Raw genomic sequence first — 25219 nt, forward strand, 5'->3', positions numbered from 1 at the left:
AGGAATACTTGGAGGAGGAGGTTTTTATGCCGATGAAGTAACGCTAATAGTAGCCTGAATGCTTATAAAATTAGCAGCAGGCACAAGTCTGAGGCTTTTTCTCCCCTTTTACAAGATTCCTGAAGCATAGTGGTAGCTTTTTGAGTTTTAAGTCCACAGTGCATTATTATATATTATAAAATTATGCTATTGTAAAGGAGTAAAAAGTGAAATCTATTTTTTTGAGAACAGGATTTGCACTAAGAGTATTTGAGTTTTTTGATTATTACAGTCCCTTTGTGTTTGTGAGTGTGGAGTGAGTTGTTGTGTTCATTATAATGCTCCAGGCCTTAGGAATGAGCAACAGAAAATATATACTCCTTGGGAGACTGCCAAGAGCTTATAAACTGGATTGGCCATTCACTCTACTCTCTCCTGCACTGCCCAGATATAACATATTGCTAAGACCTGCCACTTTTTCCTCTATAATATTACCAAAATATGACCTACCCTCTCTGAGCACACTACCAAAACACTTATCCACGCCCTCATCACCTCGTGTTTAGACTACTGCAACTCGCTACTCTCAGGCCTTCCTCTTAGCCATCTCGCTCCACTCCAATCCGTTCAGAATTCAGCTACACGACTTATATTCCGGGAGAGCTGCTATATACTCACATTACCCCTATCCTAAAGTCGCTTCATTGGCTTCCCATCCGTTTCAGACTACCATTCAAATTCCTCTTACTGACCTACAAATACACTCACTCGGCTGCCCCTCACTATCTCCCCCTATGATTCCCCTCCCCCCCCAAAGAGCTCCACTCACCTGGTGAGTCCTTGCTTCTGATGTAACTTCTGGTTTTGCAAAACTGGAAGTTACATTAGATGGAAGGACTCCGGTGGCAGAGGGAAAGCCCGAACAGGTCTAGCAAGGGACTGATGAATCTGTAAGTTCAATTTTTTCCTCAAAACAAATCAACTCAAATCGATTCACCCGAAGTGAATCGGTGAATTGATTCGAATCACAAATCGGGCAACACTACTGGCTAGTATTCAGCCAGGGCCTACATAAGAGAGTTATGTGAGAGGAAGAAAGGTTGTATTCATTAGGATAGGCTGAGTGAAGGGAAGGAGAGGGCTTTTAATGGGGATCAGGGGGCTTAAAAAAAATAATGCGTGTACTGATTGATATTCAGTGCCATCACCCATATAGCTAAGTGGCCTAATTAAACACAACTTTTGAGCTGTCCTAAATTAAGCTGCTTAGCTATGCATGTGCCGGCGTGGAATACTGCTAATACCTGCATGACCCTAGGCTCCTACCTAATGCTGCCCTCTCTACAATCCCAACCACGTTGTTGTTGGTTTTTTGTTTTGTTTTTTTTGCGGCAGTGCCCAGTTTAATGCTGCTGAATTTGGGGGTTAAGCAGCCACTGGGGATTTAAGCAGACAGGAGCATCTCCTGCTCATTTAAATTCCTTTAAATATCATACAGAGTGTGTATAATGCAATAGATATACTTTTTAACCTAGAGAAATTTGAAATGTTTGGGATTTTTTATTTTACTGTAAGGGAGAGGGTGGAATAGTGGCAAGTTTCCCTAAGAACATTCACTCACTGGTGTTACAGTTAAACTATCTAATGGCAGCAGGTGGCACTACCCTGCTGAGTCAGAGGGGCAGGACTTAAGCAGGGAAGGGGTTAAAAGTCCTGAAGCAGAATAGATCAGAGAGTTCAAGAGTAGAGGAATCCTCCCAGGGTGTTACCATTGGTTGCAGTACCAGGGAAAAGCCTGGGGAAGATCAGCAACCCTCTGCAGAAATTGGCATCCTGTGTTTGCGAGAAGCAGAGGCTTCAGTGAGGTAGGACAAGTTTTGTTAGAACCTTAAGAGAGCGATGACTAAACTTGTGTTAGGGAGCAACTAGAGGAACCTTGGACTTGAGAAGCGAAGGTGTGTTGAACCTGTGAAAGCCAAGTCTGGGGCTGTTCCAGGGTCCCTGAAGCAAGAGGGAAAAGTAGTGTGCACTGAATTGTAGAGCTTGTCATTGACAGAGCTCAGAAGAAACTATAGAAAAGCTTCAAGTAATTGTTCAGACAAGTATCTAATCTATGGATAGAGCAGACTTGGAAGGCACTTTACTTTGAACTTAATAAAGCTATTGTTTAATTACAACCATTGTGTGTAGTTCTATTCCTTAGAAATCAACTCATACCGTACAGCCATTCAGCCACATTTACTTTTTACAATGTATAGGTGCTTTTTAAATTTTAAAACGCATACCTAATCTTTTTAAATAATGAGTGTCTTCACTGTTTGACCTTTATTTTAAAAATACCTCATGTTTCATACTTGTTTTGGGGGGGGGGGAGTTTTGGTGTTTTTTTTTTAATTCTTTATTCATTTTCAATATTTTCAATAAGTGTAATACAAATTAAATACATTTTATATTTAAGACATCACTTAATACTCTTTCATGAAACAAATCATTCTATATCCCTCCCCCACCCTATCCTATAATTATTATAAATTTTTAATTTAATAATCAAATTTTCTAAAAGCTCATTATGATATACATTTCATATCCATAATAGATAATAAGCACTAATAAATAAACCCATTGACATTTATTTTTGTAGTTACATCAAAACAAGTGTTATACTTGTTTTGATATAACTACAAAAATAAATGTCAATAATTGGCTCCTAAATCTTTCCATGCTTGATTTTGCAGCTTTTATTTTTATATTTTCATTTTTTTCATTGAATAATTTAAAATGTAGACAAAAATGTTAAGGTTGAGGTAAAAGGTGGACAAAGTGATTGGGCCAGATTGTGTACATCTGAGGGTACTGAAGGAACTTAGGGAACTTCTAACAGCTATACAGACTGACCTTTTCAATACCTCTCTAGAGTCGGGAGTGGTACCGGAGGACTGGAGAAGGGCAGATGTGGTCCCTCTCCACAAAAATGGAAGTAAGGGTGAAGTAGGGAACTATAGGCTGGTAAATTTATTAAGAACTTTATATACCGCATAACAGCCTAAAAGGATCTAAGCGATTTACAATACACAATTCTTATTCATCAAGAAAAGAACTCCATTAAAAATAGAAAAGGAAAGATTAAGAACAAAAGTTAAAAAGTTTGGGGGTTTTTTCATCTCAACAGTAACAATTCTAATAGTAAAACAATAAAATACTTAATGAAATACTTAATGAAAACACAGTCAAAACAGAGAATAGTGAAGTTTCAGGAATCAGGTGGATTACAGGACCCGAAGCAACCTGGATTCACTAGAGGCAGGTCTTATCAGACAAATATGATCAGTTTCTTTGACTGGATGATTAGAGAATTAAATAGAGCGAAAATGCTAGGTGTGGTGTATTTAGATTTTAGCAAAGCTTTTGACAGTGTTTCACACTGGCATCTAATAAATAAACTGAGTGCCTTCAGTATGGGCCCCAAAGTGATGGACTAGATGAGGAACTGGTTGAGTGGAAGGTGACAAGAGGGTAGCAGTCAATGGAGATCGCTCAGAGGAAAGGAATGTTACCAGTGGTGTGCCTCGAGGTTCAGTTTTTGGGCCTGTTCTTTTTAACATTTTTGTAAATAATTATGCTGAAGGGCTGTCAGGTAAGATTTGCCTCTTTGCAGATGATATCAAAATTTCCAATAGAGTTGACACCTCTGATAGTATGGATAACATGAGGAAAGATCTAGTGAAGTTTGAAGAATGGTCTGAAATTTGGCAGATAAAATGTAATGCTAGGAAATGCAAGGTCATGCATTTGGACTGCAAAATCCCAAGGGAATGGTACAGTTTAGGAGGTGAAGAACCTTTGTGCACAAAAGAGGAGTAGGACCTGGGTGTGATAGTATGTGATGATCTTAAAGTGGCCAACAGCTTGAAAAGGTGATGATGAGTATTGATGCCCTTGTATAAGACTCATTTGGAATATTTTGTACAATTCTGGAGACTACACCTTCAAAAAGATATAAATAGAACGGAGTTGGTTCAGAGGAAGGCTACTAAAATGGTCAGTGGTCTTCGTCATAAGGCTTAAGGGGACAGACTTAAAGATCTCAATATAGAAACTGAAACATAGAAACATGATAACAGATAAAGGCCAAATGGCCCATCTAGTCTACCCATCCGTAGTAACCATTATCTCTTCCTCTCTCTAAGAGATCTCAAGTGCCTTCTTGACTATGTATACTTTGGAGGAAAGGCTGGAGAGGGGAGATATGATAGAGATGTTTATATACTTTTGTCATATATAAGAGCCTCGATTGTATGTTCAATCAAATCATGTACTATATTTGTCTTAGTTGATTTCACATTAAGAACTAGCAATAGATATTCTGAAAGACACTCTTCTGATAACTTTTCTGAAATGTATGGACCTTCAGACCACCATTGGGTATAAAACACCGATCGTTTTACTCTTCGTCGGTCTAGCCTTTATTAATTCTTTATAATGTGCTCATTTTCAATTTTTCTCATTGTTTTTTAACTTAGTTTTTCTTAAAATTTTCTATATATTTTCAATGGAACTTCTCTTAGCTTTAGATTATAGTGATACTGTCCTGTCTTCACCTCTCCCGACATGCATGTTTCAAAAAAGAAATCTTTCTTCAGGGTCGAGGGAAACTGCAAAGAAATAACAGTGCACCTTACTATCTAATGTATAAAAAGACAAACTGACAACCGATAATGCCTCACTTAGATATTCTAAACTAAAAAACAAGTTGCTTACCGTTTGAGGGAGCTAACTCGGAGTTGTAACATGGCCGCGGTTTGCAATTACGGCCATTAAATACAGCTAGCCTAACGCACATCGCCGGATGTGTGACATCATCACTATACCAGTGCGAGAGCAACAGGACCTGAGCTAATGTCAACAGGCTCTCATAGGATAGATAACCACTCGATTTCTTCATTAAGCCCTACAGGAGCCAGGGACTTAAGTCTGTATATCCATTTCTGCTCTTTGAATGCTAATGCTTTCTGGATATTTTTTGAAACATGCATGTCGGGAGAGGTGAAGACAGGACAGTATCACTATAAGCTAAAGCTAAGTAAAGTTCCATTGAAAATATATAGAATTTTTTTTTTTTTTAATCTTTATTCATTTTTAAACTTATAATAAGTGTGATAACATATCCATACAAATAACCATAAATATATAGAAAATTTTAAGAAAAACTAAGTTAAAAAACAATGAGAAAAATCGAAAATGAGCACATTATAAAGAATTAATAAAGGCTGGACCGATGAAGAGTAAAACGATCGGTGTCCATACATTTCAGAAAAATTATCAGAAGAGTGTCTTTCAGAATATCTATTGCTAGTCCTTAATGTTAAATCAACTAAGACAAATATAGTATATACTTATGTGGCATAAATAGGCATAAGGCCAGTCTTCAATGGAAAGGAAACTCCAAAGTGAGAGGACATGCGATGAAGTTAAGAGGGATAGTCTCAGGTGTAATCTAAGGAAATACATTTTTAAAGAAAAAGAGTGGTAGTTGCATGAAATAGTCTCCCGGTAGGGGTGGTGGAGACAAAAGACTGTGTCTGAATTCATGAAAGCTTGGAACAGACACATGGGATCTCTTATGGAGAGGAGGAGATAGTGGATGCTGCAGATGGGCATACTGGATAGGCCATTTGGCCTTTATCTGTCATCATGTTTCTTTGTTTCTAATTAATTATTATCACAAAAAAATAAGTATGGGAACATTTAGGAGCCAATCATAGATAACAAGAAATAAGTGCAGTTATAATATAGATATTTTACATATGTTATAATTCTGTAAATACAAGTTTTCTAATTATTTTTTCATTGAAGACTCCAACATGCAAATAATCTATGTGAACTCATTTCAAATAGACAAGGGGCCTTAGTAGCATTTAAGTTTTTAGGGCAAGATTCTGAATGAGAGTGGATGGAACTGTATTATAGAGGCAGGAGCTGTCCCTCCCTCAACTTCAGTCCATCTTCTTTTCTACCCTTCACCCATTCCCTATGATCCTCTTTCATTTCCTTCCATACTCCATCTTTAGTGTCTAATTTCAACCCCTCCCTCCCCCCTCCTAAATCTCTGATACCATCCCAAGTATACACACTTCCGGTACCAAATCTTCTCTCACAAACCCAACAATTTCACCAATCTTCCCTCCTTTCTCATACATACAATGAGTTGATAACCTCTCATTTCCTCCGAGCCTCTATAACTCACAAGGCTATAATTTCTAAATCTTCCTCCACAGATATTCTATTCTACTCAACTCTCCAAATCACCATTAATCCTCATCTTTTTCCTCCTTGTGAAGCTTCTTCCTGCTGCCAAACAGCTACATCCTGTACATCTTTCAGGACACTTAACACCACCCCATGGCACACTACTGAATCTATCAGTTTAACTGTTAAATACATACATACATATATACTTATATACTGCTTTCCTGAACAACCATTCAAAGTGTGTTATCCATAACAATAATTAAAATCTAAAAATAAAATAAAGATATTACAGGCACCTACAGTCATCCTAAGTAGAACAGTTGCCCTATTATTTGGGTTTCTGCTATATACTTATGACCTGGATTGACTACTATGGAAACTGACCCAGTATGGCTATTCATATATTCTTATGTAGCCAAAGTATCACCTCTCAGTTGCTTCCAACTCCTCTTTAGGGATAAAGCTGTTTTTAATTCATTGCAGAACATTTACAAAATTTTCTCTGAATGTGTCTCCAGTAAGAGAATGTTCCATAGTTTAGGCATAAACGAGCATAGATGACCAAGGTATTCAAGCTACCTATTAAAGTTTTTGCCAGCCTGAATACCTTGGTCATCTCTGCTCATTTTTGGCTGATTGACTTTGTTCGGAGTTTGATCTTCTTTGCTTTTCTTCTACAGTTTATAAATAGCAGATGAGAAAGCCTACATCTCAGGGCAGTTTTCTTTATTATCCTAGTAGAACTAACCTTCAAAAGAATGTAAACTCCTGGTGGGTGCATACCACCCCAACTGCTCCACCAAAAATGTAGATTGGTTTTGATGTAGCACCTCAAAATCCTCTGAAGCACGATATAGCAATGACCTTACTACCACAGTACCTGATACATAATTCACCTTGAAATCTGGTTTGTAAAGATTAGTAAGGAAGTCCAAGTCCAATTCAATCCATTAGCAACATAGAAACATGATGGCAGATAAAGGCTAAAAGAACCATCTTATCTGCCCATTATCTCTTTCTCTCTCCGAGAGATCCCATGTACCTATCCCAGGCCCTCTTGAATTCAGACACAGTCTCTGTCTCCACCACCTCGTTCGGGAGACTGTTCCATGCATCTACCACCCTTTCTGTAAAAAAGTATTTCCTTAGATTACTCCGAAGTCTATCATGTCTTAACTTCATCACCCACTGCACCCTGGTGCTAAAGCACACAATATAATTTTGCTCCCCTTCCCAAAGCCATCACAACCATTGCAGTCCTCCATCCCCCACCCCCACCTGCTAGTGACAAGGCACATCTCAGGACAGATTGATTGATTGATGCATTTAGTTAGTTCTTTAGCCCATCCTCCCCGAAAAGGTCAGGGCTCATGTATTGCTGATACTCTGATGCAGTGACTCTTAAGCTCACTGAGCCCAAATCAACATCTTTAAGAGAGATAAGACAGTCCATCTATTATAATATTACATTTTAGTCTGTCCAGTCAATTCAGAAGCTGCAATTCCAACAGTGACCACAAGGTATTAGTATCTCCTGAGCAGATACAAATATTATTATAGGGTTGTTTTTTTAAGCAACCTTTGTTTTTCCTTCATTTGTTCAACCTCTGTTTACAATACTTAAGGCTGAGTTTCTGTTATGAGACAAAATGGGAATTTCAAGCAACCTAGTTTCCTTTATAGAGGCATGGTGACAAAACTGCACATTGCCATACAAAAATACTGGTATGGGGCTGAAGATAATGAAGACAGGCAGACAGAAGAGCACCTCACCTTGGGATATAGACAGCCTAACAAAAGGCAAAGGAGGCGTCTTTTCAACCAATGATCAAGTTTTTATTAAACCAGTGGTCCCAACAAGGATCCAAGTTTCAGCATATGGTGAACGCCTTCCTCAGGGGACACTATTAAAAATATTCAACACATAAAAACAGCATTCAGAATCATGTAGCAAATAAAACCCAAATGACATAACACATAAACAATAAAAGCATACAAAGATATCAATAAACTGTTATTGTAAAAGAAAAACAGGTTGGAACTGACACATTTGAAAAGACCAAATGAAAAATCAATTATGACTTCCAATTGTCAAGGGTAATATGACAACATACTTGAATGGAGGATAAGTGAAAAGTACATAATAATGAGCCAGAGAATAGAGGGTGGAATCTATGTAAGTAAGCCCTTGTGAATATACATGAGTGAGGAAAGAATGGAAAAGTGATTTCTAAATCTAAAAACACTGACCCAATCAACATAACTGAGTGGTGAGAGTTAGGGAGTTAGTGATTTATCCTGTGCATGAACCCGAGGGGAAACTGTCATCAACAGAGGACACCAAAATGAAACCAAATGAAAAAAATGCAGTGTGCTGAAAAAATGCTGAGTGTGAGTCAGTCTAAAAATAAAACCATAGAGGAAAATATATATATATATACATGATGTCCTTAAAGCTACGAAACAAACCTCATTGCGTAAAAACAAAAAGCAGTAAAAACAGGATAAACCAACAAACGCCTTTACCTTATGGAATTCGACAGCGACACTCAGTGCAGTGCAAAATGAAAGTAAAAATGGTGCACTGCCGCTTTGAATTTTTTAAAACAAAAATGGTTACGTGCCGGTGCCGGTGTGGCAAGGTAAACACAGCTGCGGACATCAATGTAAAACGCAGGTATAAGTCAAAATGTCTATTGAAGACTGCAAAGGGGATAATGGATAAATTAAAGGAATGCTAAAAAAATTTTAAAAATAAAAAAGTGTGGTAAAAATAAAAATAAGAACAGCTATAAGATTGAAACTGAAGATAATGAACAATCAGTAATCAAAGACAGTGTCTAGACCAGAGAGAAATAATATAAAAATGGTCCTAAGCCTTCCTAAATGCTGTACATTGTAATGATGGGGTTTTACAGCCCTTCTTCCTTTTAAGAATACTGTTCAAAAGTTATATGATAATTCAGTATCCCTTTTTACAGCATAATACAATGGATCATATAGCCATTTCATCTTATCCTTTCTATTTTTGCTGCATACTTATCCCTATAGTCAAGTGATGCTCTTTTTTGTGTTGTTCGTCCCCAAGCCAAACATTCTCACTTAGGTCACTCAAGGGATTTGAAGAGGTAAAGCTTCAGCAGTGCAGTATGTGACTTGAAAACCTGAAATTCTCTTGATCCTGTTATTTGCCAACTTCTAGTATCAGTTTTAGTTTCTTTATTTTCCCCGGGATGCCCAGTTTTGCATTTTATCCACATGTAGCTTAATCCTCAATGAGACGATAAAAGGCTAAAGGCCACAGAAAAATGTGACAGCTTTAGAGCTGGTCTTCTGACATGGAAACACTCTTAAGAACAGTTTTTTAAAGACACACAAAAGGGAAGAAATAATTGGGCATGTGAAAGTTGACTCAGGATGACTACCCCTCCCCCCCTCTTTTATGAAGCCGCATTAGGGTTTTTTTTTTAATCAAAGGCCGTGGCGGTAAAAGCTTTCACGCTCATAGAAATTCTATGAGCATCGGAGCTTTTACCGCCATGGTCTGCAATAAAAAACCCTAAAGTGGCTTCATAAAAGGGCCCCCACCCCCTTTTATGAAGTATAAAAATATACAAATAGAGGGGAATATACAAATAGTTCAGCATTTCATCCTTGGGAAGATAAACAGTAATTAATGTTAATTACTTTTTTCTCCCAGAGTGGTGTTCTATTTTAATGAAAAAAAAAAAGATCACCGTATGTTTCTTTTTTTGTCTCCCTCTCCTTTTATGGATTTATCAGCAATAAGGCCTCCTTTTACGAAACTGCGATAGCAGTTTCTAGCGTGAGGAGCCGCGCTGAATGGCCCGTGCTGCTCCTGATGCTCATAGGAACTCAGTGAGTGTCGTGAGCAGCGCGGGCCATTCAGAGTGGCTCCCCGCTCTAGAAGCTGCTATCGCAGTTTTGTAAAAGAGGGGGTGAGTGTTTGGCTAGCATGTGAATGCCAAGATGAATGGATAGAATCATAAACTTTTTCTCTACTAGCAACTGCTTAAAATAATTGACTTGTGTGCAGGCAGTTGTTAACTTTGAATATTATTAACCTTGCTTTTTCGATGTTCCTGTTATTTATTTCTTGTTAGTGAATTTAGGGAGTTTGCCAATGGTTCCGTCTGTGTGGAATGTGAACCACAGTGTGAAAAGATGGAGGAGCACATGATCACCTGCCATGGACCAGTAAGCAAACAGTAATCTTACCTTTAAAGTGTAACATAGTACTGAAACTATCTATGCAATTATGGGAGTAAGTATATAAATATTTTCCCATGTATATTGTAAAGTCTGATTTTCTTGCAAGGACTTTTCTAAAAACTGTATTGACTGTTTATGTAAATAAAAAGGGTGCAAAACATAAACGTGATCTGAACAAAAGCATTCCTAGAGGCTTAGTTTGGGCAGAGCAGAGTCAAAGTTGTGATGTGCGTGTATATATTATACTTTCTTGGGAGTAGATGTACATATGTGCTTTGGTATTTGTGCACTATGAAGGCTGGATCTGGGAGCCTATTTTGTCAAAATGAATGGGTACCTATCACTGGTGTAGCGAGGGTGGGAGGTACCTGAGGCTGTGGTGCCTCCCCCCTTCTCTGCACCCCACTCCTTCCATGCCCCCCTCCCCACCACACAAACGCCCCCTTTTCTTCCCCCATACCTGTTTAGGTTCCCCAACGTGAGCAGCACCTCTAACTTTCTGCCCGTGCCTGCGTCAACTCTCCCTCTGATGTAGTTTCCTAGTTGTGGGACCCGGAAGTAATGTCAGAGGGGAGCGCCGTGGCCGGTGCGAGGAGAAGGTTGGAGCTCCTGCTCGTGCCTGCAAAGAGCTAGAGGTATGGTGGGGGGACGTGAAGGTGTGCTTGGTGGGTAGGAGCGGGAAGGAGCCGGGGAGCAGAGAGGAGGAGAGGTGCCAGCGTTCCCACCGAGATGACGCCTGGGGTGGTCCACCCCTCCCCCCTTACTATGTCACTGGTACCTATATTGTCTTTACACACATAAATGCTTTTGAGGTTGTCACTCAGCAAAAGGGAATATCAGCTTCTGCACATATACAACAGTCAATCCAAAAAGAGCAGGACAGTCCAGGTCTTCAGATCAAAGGGAATTTAATAACAATCACACAAATGAATAAATAAAACTAAAATCACATCAAGAAGCATTCTTGATGTGATTTGATTTTTCTTTTTCATTTTTCATATGACCAAAGCTGCATGTTTTTTGGGTTTTTTTTTAGTGTTTTTCACTACATGTGAGTTGTTTCATTTATGAGACTCTAGGGCTACTGAGGTAGGCTTTGTAGCCAAAGCACGACCCCTGTTGAGTCACATCACTGTTTTGTGTGATTGTTATTAAATTTTCCTTTGATTTGAAGACCTGGACTGTTCTGCTCATTTTGGGTTGTCCTTTATGGAGATTTCCAGGTTTGTACTTAACACCTGGGAAGAATTAGCCCTGTATATTCAATGCCAGGACCTAACTCTAAATACCAGTGTTAATTCCTAGTGAGCTGGCCACCAGACCTTATGCAGGTCATAGCCAATATTCTGCCAGGACCCACTAAGCCAAATATGCAGGCTCTGGCTGATCTGCATAAGTGGTATCCCCATATTTCAGTCCCCTCTTCTGCCCCCCCCCCCAAGAAATTCTGAGCCTCTTTCCTACCTTCCCAAGGACCTCCAACCCCATCTCTTACTGAAGCTCCAGAAGGCCTCCTCTGACCTATATACTGCCCCTGATTGTCTTGTGGTTTGGGGAGGGGGGGGTAAGAGAAAATTCCACTTGCTCCTACTTCTTCTTTGAAATTGACCACCACAACTTCTAGCCCAGTAGTAGAATGTACCCCATATGGTTTGCCATATTGGTTATTTATTGTATTTACATTTTATTTGCTATATTGTCACGTATCAATGCTTTTGAATTTTATTGTTTACCTTATGTTCATTGTATTGTGCATTGGTTTGTACTCAAGATGAGATACATTATTGGGAAGTCTAGACAAATAGATTCTTTGTTCATATAACATCATTCCATTGAAATGTCACGAAAATACAAGGTGTTCTGATTTGGTTTTGCAAATTTTCTCCTGGTAATTTCTTTATTTTAGCATTGGAATTACTCCACCTGACTTCTCATAGCTGAAGGATCTGGCAGATCTCATACAAACACAGCTATAGACTGACTGCTAATTTCTTTAGCTTCTACAGGATCTTATGTGACAAGGCAACAACCTGCAGACAGCCGTGCACTAAAATAATACCTTTCGACTCTTGCATAAATAGAATTTCTAATATATTATTAGAGAAAGTTGAATTCTTATTATGGCATAATCACTTCTGTTGATTCTAATTGTTTCAGTTCCTTTAATTTTACATGGTGGTGCTTTGCCTTCTTCCCAGAGACTAGTTGATGGGAATCAACATTTCAGCAAATATGAAATGTTTGTCATTACTGAGAAAGAGGACTGATTTAAATTATCACTTTTTAATGCAATGTATTTGTAATGCAACATGTCTATCAACAAAATCTTACATAGACTGAAAACCTAACAAGTATTCTAAAAAAAGATGGGAATAATCTCGGGGACTTTGATGTCAGAGGATCATTGTGCATCGAGATTGTCCTGAGAATGTGAAGTACTTTATGGAATCTATTTACTAGGGATGTGAATTCATAATCACACATTTGGTTCATATGAGCACCTAAATACCTATACATTAACATATATACAATTGACTTGCTTATGCAAAAAAAGTTTTTGCTTGCATATAGTGCATGTAGAAGTCATGAATTTGTGAAAAAATACACAAAAATTAAAATAAAATTAAAAATAAAAAACTTTGTTTACAACACAAAGTAACCAAACTTTTTTTGGCTTTGCACATCCATACCATTTACTAAGCTGCATGCTAATAACATAATCAAATTAGCTGTTAATACATGGTAATCAGAGCCAATTAAAAGCATGGGCAAACTAGGTATGTGCCTTGGCACAAAAGTTTAGGGGGACCATGTCAGATGTGCTCAGGATTCAGGAATATATGATTGTATTTTTTCAAGATTCTAAAAATTTATATATTACCTGCCTCAAAGCCAGGAGGATGGCTTAGTGTATTAGTGTATGGATATTTTTCAAAGTATAGCTCCCTAAAGCTCTCCAATATTCTCCCCTTCCAGTGCAGTAGCTGTGGTAGGATCCAGTCAATAGGAAAACATATAGTCATAGGAAGGAGGGGCTGAGCTGCAAGGGCTGTGAGGGAAGCTATGGAACCAGTGAATATGCTGAGATGGTGGAAGAGGAGATTGTTGCAAAGGATTAGAACTGAAGAATGTGACAGTCCTAAATATGTATATTCTAAAGGTAATGAGGGACAAAGATGATACAAGTGGTTTGAGCACTGGGCTTGACATCCAAGTGTGCAGAGTTCAAATTACACTGCTGCTCCTTGTAATCTTGGGCAAGTCATTTAACCCTCTGTAGCAAATCCAGCACAGATTTCCCTGGACTCTGCACACTTTTTACTCCAAACACTCAGGCACTCAATTGGAAGATATAACACAAACTTTATTGTTCACAGTTTATATGTATAATAAAGAGGTTAACCTCAACCAGCCTTTATCATAGCCTCACCCTTTTTCTCTCTCTCTTCTCTGCAACCCCTTCTGGAAGGTCAGTACTTCCCAAGGCTTGTATCATCCTAAAGCTAGGGAAGTTGGACTTTACTCCTCTCCCAGGAAAGTCTCTTGTTGCAGGACCTCCCCTTCTCACTCCAGGCTAGGGCAGATATCCTCCCTGCCTGAGTCCCGCCCTCCTGCCTCATCCTGCCCTCCTGATTCATCTTTCCTCAGTAAGGTGGCTCAGCACTGAGCTATAGAGCCCAGTGCATTCTGGGACCTGCAGTTCTTCCATTCTTGAGCTAACACCCCTTACTGCCCAGTGAAATAGTAACGTTAGTGAGGACTCCTTACTTTCTCACACCTTCCATTCTCTCGGCTACAAAAATTAAATTGTGAGCCATCCAAAGACAGGAGAATACTAGTGTACCTGAATGTAACTTGCCTTAAGCTGCTACAGAAATTCAAATATGATGGAGATATTTAAATACTTGAAGGGTATCATAGAAGAAACAAGTTTTTTTTCAAGTGAAGTGAAGCACTAGAGCTAGATGATATGATATGGGGCTGCAAGGAAGTAGAATCAAAAGGATCCTCAGAACATGTTTGCTCATAGAAAGAGTGGTGGATGCTAGGAATTTCCTCCCAAAGGACACCAAGGAGGCAAAATCACTGCTGCAGTTTCAAAAAGATCTGAGATAACCATAGTAGATCCCTAAAGGGCAAGATGATGGGACCCAAGAATGGGGTTCTTCAACTCAAAACAGATAAGAAATGATCATTGTCCTTATCCTAAGAAACCATGCTGAAAATAACCTATAGTGCAACCCCCAAACCATTATAAAATCAAAACAACATATGCATGAGGAAAGTAATTGAGAACCAAGGAAAAATAATGCAGAAACAATGTACTTGATGCCAAGTTTTTATTTCAATCAATAAGCTGCTTCCCAAGTATCCCCGTTTCATGACATGGTTCAGTTTTTTGCACGTTATTGTGGCCCATAAAGGATATCTTCGGACCCTTGAGGAAGATGTGTTAATTGAAACACAGACTGTGTTGGGTCCTTGTTCCTTCATTACAAAGGTGGACCGCAGTAATATAACATTTATTAATAAAAATAAAGACTTGGCATCAAGTACATCATTTCTGCAGTATTTTTCCTTGGTTCTCTGTTGTTCGATGTCTACTGCAGGACTCTTGGATTCTTCTCTTTGTGCTTTGAGGAAAGTAATGCATACTGCACAGCCCTATTGGCCAGATTGGATGGACCATATCAGTCTGTATCAGCCATCATCAATTATGACACTACACTGATTGCTGTGTTAACAGTTAATGCAGCTTAGTAAATAGGCCTCCTTATTCACTTTAACTTGATAAAACTTTAGCACACTTTCATAAATAGGGGCCTTTAGAAGTAGTAATCAAAATTAGAAGTTTACACCACTACTGCTTCTATTACTGTTTCAGGGACCAGATCATTGCATTAAATGCTCACGCTTCAAAGATGGCCCAAATTGTGTAGAGAAATGTCCTGATGGCTTGCAGGGAGCAAACAGCTTCATTTTCAAGTATGCAGATGAAGATAATGAGTGCCATCCTTGCCACCCAAACTGCACCCAAGGGTAAGTTAATAAAATGGGTAAGGCTAAAGACAGTGGGAAGCAGAAAGATATTTAAACATTGTACATTTTTATATTTATGTTTATTGTTGTTTTTTTTAACATTTGCTAAAAACACCTTTTTTGCAAAAGTAAATCAAAGTGTTGTACAATAAAAGCAAGAAAACAAAGGAACACCATCAAAACAGTAAAGATTTCCTATATATTCATACCTTAAACAATTGAGAAAAACAGAGATATAATTAATAAATTGTTTTAGAAATTCAAATCATTTTTGGGCAATTTCAACTGACTCATATATTTTATTTTAGGGTTCTCTATTGAGCATACACTATCTTTTCCAACATCATTTAATTACAAATGTCCAGCTCAGGGTCAGGATCCAGAGCCATAATTTATCCCCACATTTCTCATGTGCTTGAATACTTCGCTTTCAGTTTGTCCCAATTTGTTAAAGTTCTAAGTTGGCAGATCTCGGTGTCATGTTGCCATATGTCTGGCAAACAAGTTGTTTTCTCTTTGATCTGGGCTCAAAAAAAACAGATTCCCTCCTAGTTGAAAAAACAACCTCTGTTAGAACAGAGGAAAAAGAGAGGGTAACAGGTGCTTCCGGTACTTTCAGATCCAACTGCACTGAATGCAGGCTGAGAATCATTGTGGGAATCTACCTTCTGAAATGAAGCTTTGAAATAGTGGAACTGGGTTACTGCAAATGCATGCAAATAGCTATATATCACTACCAGAACGAAGGAGGTTATCCTGCCATTGTATCGAGCAATGGTGCGACCACATCTGGAATACTGTGTCCAATACTGGTCACCGTACCTTAAGAAAGACATGGCGATACTTGAGAGGGTCCAGAGGAGAGCAACTAGGATGATAAAAAAAATGGAGAACCTTTCATATGCCGAAAGGTTAGACAAACTGGGGCTCTTTACCCTGGAAAAGCGGAGACTGAGAGGAAAAGCGGAGACTGAGAGGAGACATGATACAGACGTATAAAATCATGAAAGGCATAGAGAGGGTGGAGAGGGACAGATTCTTTAGACTAGCGGGGACAACAAAAACAAGAGGTCATTCAGAAAAACTGAGAGGGGACAGATTCAAAACGAATGCAAGGAAGTTTTTCTTCACTCAGAGGGTGGTGGACACCTGGAATACACTTCCAAAGGAGGTAATAGGACAGAGTACAATACTGGGTTTCAAAAAGGGACTGGATGACTTCCTGGAAGCGAAGGGGATTGCAGGGTATAGATAGAAGGTTACTCTACAGGAGAAAAGCGTATGTGAGTTTTAGGGTAGGAGCACTATCAGGTCCTGAACCTGAGGGGCCGCCGCGTGAGCGGACTGCCGGGCACGATGGACCTCTGGTCTGATCCGACAGAGGCAATTCTTATGTTCTTATATAAGAAATGTATTTGCAAATGTACTGGGTAGGTTAATCCATGAAGTTAGAAAAAAAATATTAGAACATGAATTTATACTGTATGAACAGTGGCTGCAATTACAAGAGAAGAACAGATTAGGATTTGGATGTAAAATATATTTTTAGAGGGTAGAAAGAGAAAAACAGGAAGCGGGAAATACAAAAAAAAAAAAGCACCACATAAGGGGGAGAGAAACATATTCAGACAGAACAATAATGCCCCACAAGGGGCTTTTATTGTTTTGCAGCAAAAATTAAACCAGTAAATTATTCAATATAATGTGTTCATGTCAACAGCTGTTGCCATTCAAAATGAGACCTTTTGCTGTTTTTGCAAATCTAATTATGATGAGGCCACTAGGGAAAGAACAGTGAGATCACAGTAATGTCGCCCGGATCAGCTGCTGTCTTCTGTCTTCTTTCTTAAATGAGTTATGTCCACAAAAATAAAAGGAGTGTGTGTGGTGGGGGGGGGGAGGGAAAACAGCAGGAAGATACAAACACAGACAGACTACAGCAGTAGGATTTCAGGATTTGGGATTCTAGTGTTAATGAAGGATTCAGAAGTACTGCCAATAAATCCTGGTGCTCATCTGGGGACCCTAAATCAAATACCAAAAAAAAGTGAAAAAAAAAGAAGCAAGCCTCAAGCAATACATGAGTACAGTGCCAAGGATAGGCAGCATCTGAATTTTAACAATACATTTTGATCCTGCTTGAATAGAATTTAATTCTTACTAGTTTAGGCTACCTTTTATGAAGCAGCATTAGGGGTTTTTTTAAATCACAGGCCGCTGTGGTAAAAGCTCTGGCACTCATAGAATTCCTATGAACGTTGGAGCTTTAACTGCAGTGGCTAGCAATGAAAAACCCTAACTCAGCTTCATATAATGGTCTTTAATTAGAAACTCCATTCATGTTGTGAATGTCTTAAAATTGTCATTTAGACATTTATTTATTTATTTAAGAAAAAAAACTTATATTCTGCTTATACCTAAGCAGATTACAAAATAAAGCATAAATAATCATAAGATAAAAACACCAAAAAATCAGCATAAAACACAATAAAACAAAATGATAAACAGATAACATTTCCATTAATCATTTTTTTCAGTCACTGCTTCTTAACCACTTAAAAAGCTTCTGTATCTATATTGCATAGACGTACAAATTTTGATTTTATAAAGCTAGGATATGGACGTCTAAAACTGTGGATATGGTCTGGATATGGTTTAGGCCAGGGGTAGGCAATTCCGGTCCTCGAGAGCCGGAGCCAGGTCAGGTTTTCAGGATATCCACAATGAATATGTATGAGATGGATTTGTATGCATTGCCTCCTTGAGATGCAAATCTATCTCATGCATATTTATTATGGATATCCTGAAAACCTGACCTGGCTCTGACTCTTGAGGACCAGAATTGCCTACCCTTGGTTTAGGCTATACTAGGGAGGGGGGTCAAAAAATAGGTGTCCAATTCTGATTTCAGAAGGAGTAGGAATATCTATTCTCCAAAAGATGAATATTGTTATTTAGACCTGGTACTTGGCACGCCCAGATTGTAGAAAGGTGTTCTGATTAAGCAGATGTCCCTTGAAAGGATGAAGACGGCTCTTTAATTCCCTTCTCCATATGTGAAGAGTAGCAAGGGATATAGGGCTCTATGACAGCTTCAGGAACTATGGACATTTGTGGTACTAAAATTGTTTTTAAATTAACTTCTTAATAGTTCTCCATGACCAGTTGAAGATTAGCTTAATGGTTAGTTCAGAGGGCTGAGACCCAAGGGGCTCAGGTACAAATACCATTTCAGTTCTTTGTAATTTTTTTTAAATTGGTAATTCCATATCAACTGGTCCAATTTTAAGGAGGGTCCCCACTTGACATCTTCCATAGATTCAAAAAGTGACCCAATAAGGAGGCCACTAACTCTGGACATAGTTGAGTCCATGCCCCAAAATTTTGGATATCCTTATTAGAGGTCCCTGAAAAAAATGTTTTCAATTTCAGAGATGGTCAAGTGAGGGGCTCTTGACATTGAATTACCCAATTGTGAGCCTTCCAAGGACAGAAAAAAATACCTATAGTACCTGATTGTACCTCATATAAGAAACCTGCAAGCATGAAGGCTACTGAAGTTGTGTACATTCAGGTTCACTAGATATGTTTCTATTCCTGCAGGGCTCAAAAATGTAAAAGAAAAAAAAAATCACAAACAGCTGAAGTAGGATTTAAACCATGATCCTCTGGTTTTCAGACCACTGTTCTAATAACTAGGCTACCTCTCTGCTCCACATGGATATATCTATGTGGGCATTTTATAACATGGAAGTTCCTATGCTGCCACAAAAGTGGCCATGTAAGAATATAAGAATTGCTGCTGCTGGGTCAGGCCAGTGGTCCATCATGCCCAGCAGTCCGCTCACGCGGCAGCCCTTAGGTCAAAGACCAGTACCCTAACTGAGACTAGCCTTACCTGCGCACGTTCTGGTTCAGCAGCTAATGTTTCCCAAAGTCCCTTGTTTGGCCCTGTTCAAAATTTAGGCATTCCAGTTTGTAAAATGGATATTCATTCTGGATGTCACCAGCAGATGGAGGTCCATTTCTCATGTATTTTAGAGCAGGCTATATGTAATCAGATCCTGTAATAAAATACATGAGAAATTGACATGCATATGTGACATACAGATTTGAATGTCCTTTCTAAAATGCCCCTAGATATTTAGAGGCCACCTCATTTCCAGAAGACTTGAGGTGATTTACAAAGACTACAGAGGATAGTCAATCTTTCTACCATCCATCCCGCCACCCCTACAATGAATAAAATAAAAGTAAATAGCACTGAATTCTAAATAGAGGCTTGCAAGAGATTTCAACATCATGTGGATAGTTCCACTAAAATTATGAGGATGTTATATATCAAGTCTTGTTTTAAGAGAGCTACCAGCTCACATATTAAATACTGAGGGTGGCTACCATCAGCTTACCAAATCTGATAAGTAAAACAGTTATAAGACTGCTGCAGAACAGTTGAATACTTCTGTAAACATTTTATTAAGATGAAAAATCATTTATGGATGTTCTGAAAATACAAAACATATTTTAAATTGTCCTCAAAATTCATCTAGGTCCAACATAGGAAATTCAACAAAGTATGCCTGTAGACCTGGGTAAAATTCAAAAAGTCTGCTGAATGCAAACCTGGATGAAGTCAGTCTGACTCAGATTCAACTGTGGAGTGTTTGGCATCTCTGATCAAACCCAGATCATTTTAACAGTGACTGAAAAAGGATCAACTCTATTGCTGCCTGTTATACAAACAGAGGTCATCCCAAGTTGAATTTGATACCTTAAGGGTTTGAGCCCAAACTTGTTTTACCAATCCTGACATAGCTTATCAATTATAACCTGATTGCCTTATTATCCTCTCACCCTCACTCCCCCCAACTCCATTTTTTTCTCCCAGATCTTAAAGGTTGTATAGTTTCCCATTTTCCTTTTCTGTTGAAATATCATGGACCCTTAATTTCCCTTAAACTGTGGATATCTATTCTTAGCCCATGTTTTATTGAATATTACTGCTTAGGTTTATCATAAGGCTCCAGAAAAAGGAGGACGGATTGAGACATCCGGGCTTTACTTCCATTGCTTTCAATGGAAGTAAAAAAACCTGAATATCTCAATCTGTCCTCTAGTAATACTCCTTTAGCTCAAAATACCTTTGGTATCAAAAAACTCACCAGGATAAGATATTCTCATCAGGAATAATCTGCTTGACTTAAACGTTGTAATCTATCTTCCTGCATTCACTTTTATACTCGCTTCCACTCTGAGCAAGTTCAAAATATTTCAGCTGCCTTCTTGAACAGACGCAAAAACAAATTACAACAACTAAATAAAAACACTTTAGTATAAGCGTGTTCCGAGTACAGGGGGAGAAGATCTTTAAAATGCACTCGACCTTTATAGAATACCAACAGGTCACACCAAACTTTTAGCACTGGCGTTATGCCTGATAGAAACGGTCTAATTTTGGTTCCTAGCATTTGGGAATGTCCATGACCCACCCATGCCCCTCCTAGTGCCACATCCCCTTTTAGGATGTGTGTGAGAAAAGTTAGGCACCAAGGTATAGAATAGCATGTAGGGGGAGATGCATGCACAACTTCAATCAACTTCAAGCGCCAACTAACAGCAATGAAGAGCTCCTTTTACTAAGGTGCGCTAGCGTTTTTAGCACACACAGGAAAATACCGCGCGCTACGCTTCTAGAACTAATGCCAGCTCAATGCTGGCATTAAGGTCTAGCACGCGTGGCAATGTAGCACACCCTATTCCGTGCGTTAAAGCCTTTAGCGCATCTTAGTAAAAGGAGCCCTAAGTGGCCATTTGGTGTTTATTCCCTCATTAAACTGCATGTGGATCCTGGATCTGTACACACATTCTGAGCCTATCAGCACAATATATAAATTCTGGCCGATAACTTCTAAAAAGAGTCCAAACCAGCAGCCTTTATATGGCTGTCACAGATTTTGTGTAGTGAAGAAAAACAAACACAATATTTCATTGAAAAAGTAATAGCACTGGAGGTTGTAGGTTCCCATAGAAGCAGGTAAAAATTGCTTTAGAATTGTTAATGCCAACTACAGTCTTATTTAAGCGTGGGGAGACTTTTTGTACAGATGTTGATTTTGGTTTTTTAATGGGATAGTTTTTTTTTTTTGGGGGAGGGGGTTATTTACTTTATGTGAATCTTAACACCATTTTTTTATAGGTTGTATTTTCTTGGTAATTGAAAGATCTAAGAATATGAATTGTTAATATTTGACACATATTCATTCTATTCCCCTGGAAATAACTTTTTGTTTTCTCCCATATCCCTTTGTTTTTTTCTGTCTCTCTTTTTCCATCTCTGTATTGTCTCTCTTTTTGTGTTTCTCTCTCACCTCCCATATCATTTCTTCTGTCTTTCCTTGTACCTCTTTGCATCTCTCTCCTCTTATTTTCTTCCTGACCATATTGCAGGTGTTTAGGCCCACGTATCCAGGACTGCATTGGCCTGATGGATAGGTATTAAGTTCTGAGCTCTTGTTGTTTTTGATATCCACTGATCCCATCCACTAACCTTCATACCCAGTATCAGAGAGAGGGTGCATGTGTGTGCATGTCCCTGTGTTTTTTGTGTGATGCTTTTCTGTTCTGTGATTGCCTACAGGTGTAAAGGTCCCACTATTCATGACTGCATTTACCCTCCATGGACGGCCCTTTCCACATTACCACAACATGCTAGGTAACACCCCTCATATTTCCATTTTCTACCCAGAATTCTCCCTGTGGCTATAACAAGAGAGATACTAACCAGTTTATTGAGTAATGTAAATTAAACCTAAAAGACCACATTTATAATAAAGGACATTTTTAATGGCAATATATAAAACTTATTAAAGGGATGTGGTTATCAATGTAGTCTACTCAAGACATGTTATTTTACCTCTTACTCAGTGGCATAGTGTGAGGGGTAGGGTGGGGCAGTCCACCTCGGGTGCCATCTTGATAGGGGTGCAGCACCCATCCTCTTCACCCCACCATACCTTCCCTGCCCCCCCCTTGCTGCACGCATGTGCTACTTCCCTTCCCCATACCTCCTAGCAGTGAGCAGCAACCCCTAACCTGCTGTCACACCTACGTTGGATGTTCTTCTGACATCACGTCCTGGATCCACGCCTAGGAAGTGACATCAGAGGAAGAACCCATGCAGGCGCAACAGCAGGTTGGGGGATGCTGCTCATGCCAGGAACATTACAGAGGTATGGGGGATGGTAAGCAGCATGCACACTTGACAGTGGGAGGGTAGGGAAGGAGCGTGTAGTGTGGGGGTGGAGAAGAGGGTGGGAGAGAACGCCTCTAACCTTCAGTACACCACTGTTCTTACTATAGTATTTTAGCACAACTCCCATTCTATGCAATGAGACCTAGGGGTATGTCTACCAAAGGGTGTTAAGCCCCCCCGTACATGCGTACTGCAACACACTTTAATGTGTCTGAGCTAGGTAACCATTTAGCATGCACTAAGGGCCTGATTCTCTTTAGGCCGCCGATCACAAGTCAATCACGTATCAACGTCCTAAAGAGAATCACGTCTGCATCGCTGAACAGACGCCTTAAATGCAGGCCAGCATTTTGCAGGCCTACATTTAAGGCGTCTGACTCACCCCTATGGAGACGCGTAGGGATACTTAAGCATACCCAAGGCCACGTCCGGGTGAAACCACGCCCACGCCCTTCCTAGGGCCTGCTTAAGTGTCTGTGAGCACCTCAGTAGATGCACAACACACGCCTACCATGTAGGTGTCCTTCCCCTTTTTCTTTCTTCAAAAAAAAACATGCGTCCTGATTGGCTGAAAGAAGGCGTTAGGATGCCTACCGTCGCCTACCATTGGGACGCATGTTTGCAGAATCAGGCCCTAAGCGTGCATTAATGATTTATTTTTTACTGGGGGTATGGCATGGGCGAGGAATGGTTGGGGAAACATTAACCAGATAGTGTTCATGAATGTGGATGTGCTATCTGGTTTACACTGGCTGAACATGCAAGTCCTTAGTGCCACATAAATAGGAGGCAGTAATTGCTCCCTTGTTAATTTTTTTCAGGTAATTCATGCTAATGCAATCATTAGTGCACAATTTAAAGAACAAATAATTGAAAATAATCTGTAATCCTGGGTGTGTTGGAATTGGGCTTAGTGCATAGGAAACTTCCATCTTTGTACATGCTAAGCCCATTTCCTTGTGCCCTTTAGTAGACATTACCGGTTAACTAATTACTGGGATTAACAGTAAAATAACACATATTAACTGTGGCCCACATTGATAGCAGCCTCCTTAGGGCTCCTTTTACTAAGCTGCGTTAGGGCATTAACTTGCGGAATAGCATGCGCCACATTGCCGCATGTGCTAGACGCTAATGTCAGCATTGAGCTGACGTTAATTCTAGCCGCATAGCGTGCGGTAATACCCTGCGTGCACTAAAATCGCTAGCGCACCTTAGTAAAAGGAGCCCTTAGTCTATTCCAAGCTTTCCCCCCCCCCTCCCCAGAAATACAATAATTTTCAACAAGAAATAAAGGACCCCTTTTACAAAGCCACGATAGGGAGTCCCGGTGCGGCAAGCGCAATGCAACCCATAGGAATTGAACAGGCTGCATTGTATTTCCACAGCTTTGTAAAAGGGTCCGAAAATGAAGTAATTGATTTTGGATTTTTTTGTACCTAAAATTATAAAGAAACAATATTATTTAGACATCATAAATTGTGAAGAACGTTTGCTAATACAGAAAAAAAATGTAAGCTTTACATTCCCTGCAAATAAGAATTCCTTCAACCCTTGGACCTCAATGAAGTTTAATTGACATAGATGTTAAATTTAATTAATACTATGTTACCGAAAGTAAGCTGTCATACAGAGATGATTTATGTGCCAGAAGAAATCTGATAGGATATTTTTTTTCTAGCTCCTAAACTTTTGTATGATGAAAGTGGAATGCAAGTATGCTGAATTTGAACCAGGACTTAACTTTTCTGGCAGCAGATTCAGAAATCTAAAGTTCTGTAGAAAATTAACTTTGAAATAGAATACAGTCTAGTTGTTTAAATTTTAACAATTCAGTTTTAGTGCTGACTTCTGATCACAACTGCTGCACATGAGGGATGGTTATAATGTTATTTTTCTGACGTGTCCTGTGGTTAAAATCATGCACTATAAAACTCCTATATCACAGATAAACTGGTTGGTATGTCTTTTTAAGATGCTTCGCTTTTGAATGCTGTGTTGAAAAACATTTTGAGGCAACCATTTTGAGAAGGATATATATGCCTTAATGTCTCAGGGAAATACATTGGATTGGATTTTTGTTTCTGCAGCACAGATAGCAACTGTGGTAGAATTTGACAATTTTTTAAACTGGTCTGCTAAATGCAATGATATTTGTCCAGACTACAATGTTGTACGTCTGTTTCTATGACAAAGCATAAGGCCTCATCAAAATATCTTCCTTATAGTGTCCTCTTTCTCTTTCTCTCTATACCTTCCTTTTTGGAATAGTTTTCCTATCATGACCTTGATTTTTTAGAAGTTTTTCCCTCATTCTGTATGTGTTTTGCCATATAATAACTAGAGACACCAAAGATACAAATAGTGGAACAAAAGTTCCTGGACGTGCAGGAGTCTTCTAGTGCAAATGTTTATTGTTCTTAAAATGTCAAGAAATCACAACAAGAAAAAAAAACCTTGGGGGTA

The 25219-nt window shown here is 39.1% G+C and overlaps 1 protein-coding gene across 2 annotated transcripts in view; it reads left to right on the forward strand.

Moving 5' to 3' along the window:
- Positions 1-25219, forward strand: part of ERBB4 (erb-b2 receptor tyrosine kinase 4) — a 1781744-nt gene that overhangs the window by 1335430 nt on the left and 421095 nt on the right. The window contains exons 14-17 of one of the 2 annotated variants that reach the window (XM_033945093.1): positions 10353-10446; positions 15347-15501; positions 21949-21993; positions 22139-22213. In XM_033945093.1, coding sequence (XP_033800984.1) covers positions 10353-10446; positions 15347-15501; positions 21949-21993; positions 22139-22213 — 369 coding nt within the window. The remainder of the gene's footprint in view (positions 1-10352; positions 10447-15346; positions 15502-21948; positions 21994-22138; positions 22214-25219) is intronic. The other variant, XM_033945094.1, reaches the window with a different exon arrangement.

Source organism: Geotrypetes seraphini, chromosome 5, assembly GCF_902459505.1.
Source record: "Geotrypetes seraphini chromosome 5, aGeoSer1.1, whole genome shotgun sequence".
In the NCBI taxonomy this organism is placed as follows: domain Eukaryota; kingdom Metazoa; phylum Chordata; class Amphibia; order Gymnophiona; family Dermophiidae; genus Geotrypetes; species Geotrypetes seraphini.